The sequence below is a fragment of the Phyllobates terribilis genome, unplaced genomic scaffold, assembly GCF_046119375.1.
Source record: "Phyllobates terribilis strain yellow unplaced genomic scaffold, ASM4611937v1 Scaffold_5295__1_contigs__length_52703, whole genome shotgun sequence".
NCBI classification, from domain to species: Eukaryota; Metazoa; Chordata; class Amphibia; order Anura; family Dendrobatidae; genus Phyllobates; species Phyllobates terribilis.
Genome location: NW_027368043.1, coordinates 35,777 through 39,435, shown reverse-complemented (window position 1 = coordinate 39,435; position 3,659 = coordinate 35,777). Strand labels below are relative to the sequence as shown.

The 3,659-nt window shown below is 40.3% G+C and overlaps 1 protein-coding gene across 1 annotated transcript; it reads left to right on the top strand.

Annotated features, from left to right (window-relative positions):
- The first annotated feature begins 1,753 nt into the window (after nt 1-1,753).
- LOC141249963 (uncharacterized) lies at nt 1,754-3,457 on the top strand. The gene has a single exon (XM_073669842.1). It carries the CDS (start codon nt 1,754-1,756, stop codon nt 3,455-3,457), a length of 1,704 nt encoding a protein of 567 aa, XP_073525943.1.
- Nucleotides 3,458-3,659: the final 202 nt, after the last annotated feature.

Below are 3,659 nucleotides of genomic sequence, written 5' to 3'. Positions count from 1 at the left end.
ACTTACCGTGGATTTGAGGATTTTGAAGTCTGATGAAGAGAAAGGAGCTCCTCCTGATGTCGACTAGGTTTAGGGTTATTGTTAGAACAAGAATAATTAGACAAAAGGGCTTCATCTGAATCAAACTGAACGTGGGGAATTGACGAAGTAAAATTGTAGATTGGCCAGGCAAAGACAGTTGCGATGAGTGTGGAGACGAATCCCTTTCACCACCAGCATCGTCGGCCTCGTCAGAGAGGGCACCACCAGGGAATCTGGGCGGAGGCTGATCAACGGTCTCATCTCCATCCTTGAGCTCGTCTTCCGGTAGATCTCCCTCGCCGGCAAATCCAGAAAAACTGTGAGCACCGGTGCAATTTCTCCCCCATTCACAATATGGAGCCATGGAGCAACCTGATTCTTCGGAGTAGGGCGTAGTCACCTCAGATTCGGACAAGGAAGGGCTGTTCAAGCTCATATTAGAGGGATTTTAGAACAGGGGAAAACTGATTTGAAACAAAAAAAAACAGATCTGAAACCTAGATCTACATATAAGCACAAAAAACCCGTATTCGTTAGAGAGAGTGGCTAGATCTCAAGCAAATAAAAAGCAAAATCGAATGAGAAACTTAGTTAATGGAGAAAAATAGGAGAGTTGAGCAAGAAAAGAGGAGAAAACTTGATATGTGATGCTTGAGCGGGAATCTGAGGGAGAGAGTTCTATATATTGGGATTAAAATGAAGGTGAGTGAGAAAGTAGGTAGAAAGTTAATGAAAGAAATGGATCGGGAGAGATTCAATGTATTGGTTTTAATGTGAAGGGTAGGTGAGAGAGTAGGTAGAATAAAAAAAAGGAAATGAATTTTTAGTTAGTTTGGTAAATATTGGAGATGATTAGTTGTAGATAAGACAAAATACATTTATGGAAATGGGATTGTTATTTTGGGACACCCGTTATAGAAAGTGGGATCTTTATAAAGGGACGGAGAGAGTACATTTTAATTATAAATAAATAATTAGAAATTTCAGGTTATCAAAGGCAGAGAATTTGAATTGCTTTCTTTGTGGCTGAAGGCCGGGGCGACCGGTGCTGGTTCTCAGGGCAGCTCATATTTCTGGGTTAGGAAAAGAGGGTCAATCGAGGATTCGAGTGTCACTCGTCGGTTTCTGGTTTATTGAAAGCTTTGATTCTTCGTTCTGTTAATTCCAGTATTAGATTCTGCAAGTATGCGTGGTATTAATTAGTAGTTCATATTCTGCCAAACATGTTCAACTTTCATTTACTTTTTCTATATTCATTGCATGAATAAGGATCAGGTGAAAACAATCCTTATGGTGTGAAGTGCGAAATTTCTCGGGTACACATATAACACACTAATGTTCACATATAAAACGCTAATGTTCACATCTAAAGGGATAAAAAAATCACCCAGAAAACATAAAATAAAAATAAAAATAACAGTTCACCATTAATTACAAAAATACCACCGCGTAGATTCATTAAAAAACCCATTTTTTAATCTCAGCCCTCCATTTTCTAATCTAATGGCTCAACATACTTCGCACTTCACATTATAAGAATTGTTTTCGGCGGAACTCACCTCTTCGTTGCATTCCCTGTCTGATTTTCTTTTATGGCTGATGTTGCGAAAGACGTTTCGAGTTAATGGGATTAGCAGAAGAGCGATCCGAATGGCCTCCATTACAGAGACGATGCCTCTACCTGCTGCAACGAATTCACTCTAAATGCTCCCTCCGCCAACTCCATGCTTATATGCTCCGCAATGCCGTTGAGACCAACCTCAATCTACTCACTAAATTCATCGCAGTTTGCTCTTCGATTCCCACCAAAAGCCTCGACTCCTTTCATGGCATCAATTACGCACGGCGAGTGTTCGATCAAAGCCCTCACAAGAGTGACACCTTCCTCTCCAATATCATGATTAAATGCTGCTGTGATCATGCCCAATTTGGCGACGCAGTGCAGCTTTACACAACTCTCAGAAGGAATACTCCATTTGTTCCTGATAAATACACGTTCATGTCTCTTGTCAGGTGCTGTAATTCAAATTTGCTTGTTTGTGAAGGAAAGCAGGTACATGATCTCGTTTTAAAACTTGGGCTTTGCTTGGATATGTTTCTCGGAACAACCATCGTTGATATGTACGCTAAGTTTGGGGATATGCGGAGTGCTTCCATGATGTTTGATGAATTGCCTGACAGAAGTCAGGTGTCTTGGACCGTTCTTGTATGTGGGTATGCCAAAGCAGGGGATGTCAAAAATGCAAGCAAGTATTTTGATGACATGCCTGAGAAGGATACTCCTTCCATTAACGTCATGATTGATATGTACGTCAAGGCAGGAGACATAGATACTGCTCGTAGGCTGTTTGATTCAATGGAAGAGAGAAATGTCATATCATGGACAACTTTAATTTCTGGGTACTGTAACAACAACGATGTAGAATCAGCTAGGCTTTTGTTTGATTCAATGCCTCAAAAGAATCTAGTTTCTTGGAATGCTATGATATCTGGGTATAGCCGCAATAAGCAACCTCAAGAAGCACTAAATCTGTTCAATGAATTACAGTCAAACAATCTTTTTGAGCCTGATGCTTTCACTATCCTAAGCATTATTCCTGCAATAGCTGACTTGGGTGCATCAGATTTAGGCTGCTGGGTTTACCAATACGTGCAGAAAACAAATCTCTACAAATCAACTAAAGTGTGCACAGCGCTAATAGGGATGTTTGCAAAATGCGGTGAAATCTCAAGAGCAGTGCGGATTTTCGAAGGGATAAAGGAAAAGGAGACTGCCACCTGGAACACCGTGATAAATGGCTTAGCTGTTAACGGTATGGCAATGGAAGCATTACAGTTCTTCGAGGAGATGAGAGATTCAGGATTCAAACCAGATGAGATAACCATGGTTGGGGTGCTGTCAGCATGTAACCATGGTGGGTTAGTGGAGGAAGGTAAGAAATGGTTCAAAGCAATGACTGAATTTGCAATTGATCCACAAATAGAACACTATGGTTGTATGATAGATTTATTGGGTAGAGCAGGTCATTTAGATGAGGCTGAGAGTTTGTTATCGTCCATGCCTTATGATCCAAATGGGATAATATTGAGCTCCTTTCTTTCTTCTTGTGGATACCGAAAAGATGTGAATAGAGCGGAGAGAATACTGGAGAAGGCAGTGCAGATTGAGCCTAAAGGGGATGGTAATTATATTATGTTGAGGAATATTTATGCCATGGAAAGGAGGTGGGAAGATGCAGATGTGGTGAAGGGGATGATGAGGAAGAGTGGAGCGAAGAAGGAGACTGGTTGTAGTGCTATTGAGGTAGATAGTAGGGTTTTGGAGTTTGTATCTGGAGATAAAATGCATCCTCAGTGGAATGTTATACACTCTGTTTTGAGTAATCTTTTTATACAGATGAGTAGACAAGAGAAAGAGTTTATGAAATTAGAGTGAGATGATATTGATGTGCTCTTTTGAATTGTTCAGTGTTGTAATACTGGCTGTTATTGTAGATCTCTTGATAGAGAAAAAAGATTGTTTGTTTGTTGTTGAAAGTGGTGGTGGGACTAAGCCCTTTTTGCTAAAATAAACTTAAAGAGCATGACATTCCATATTGTCTTTGCTGAGAATAAGTAAGAGTTCAAATGGATGTGGT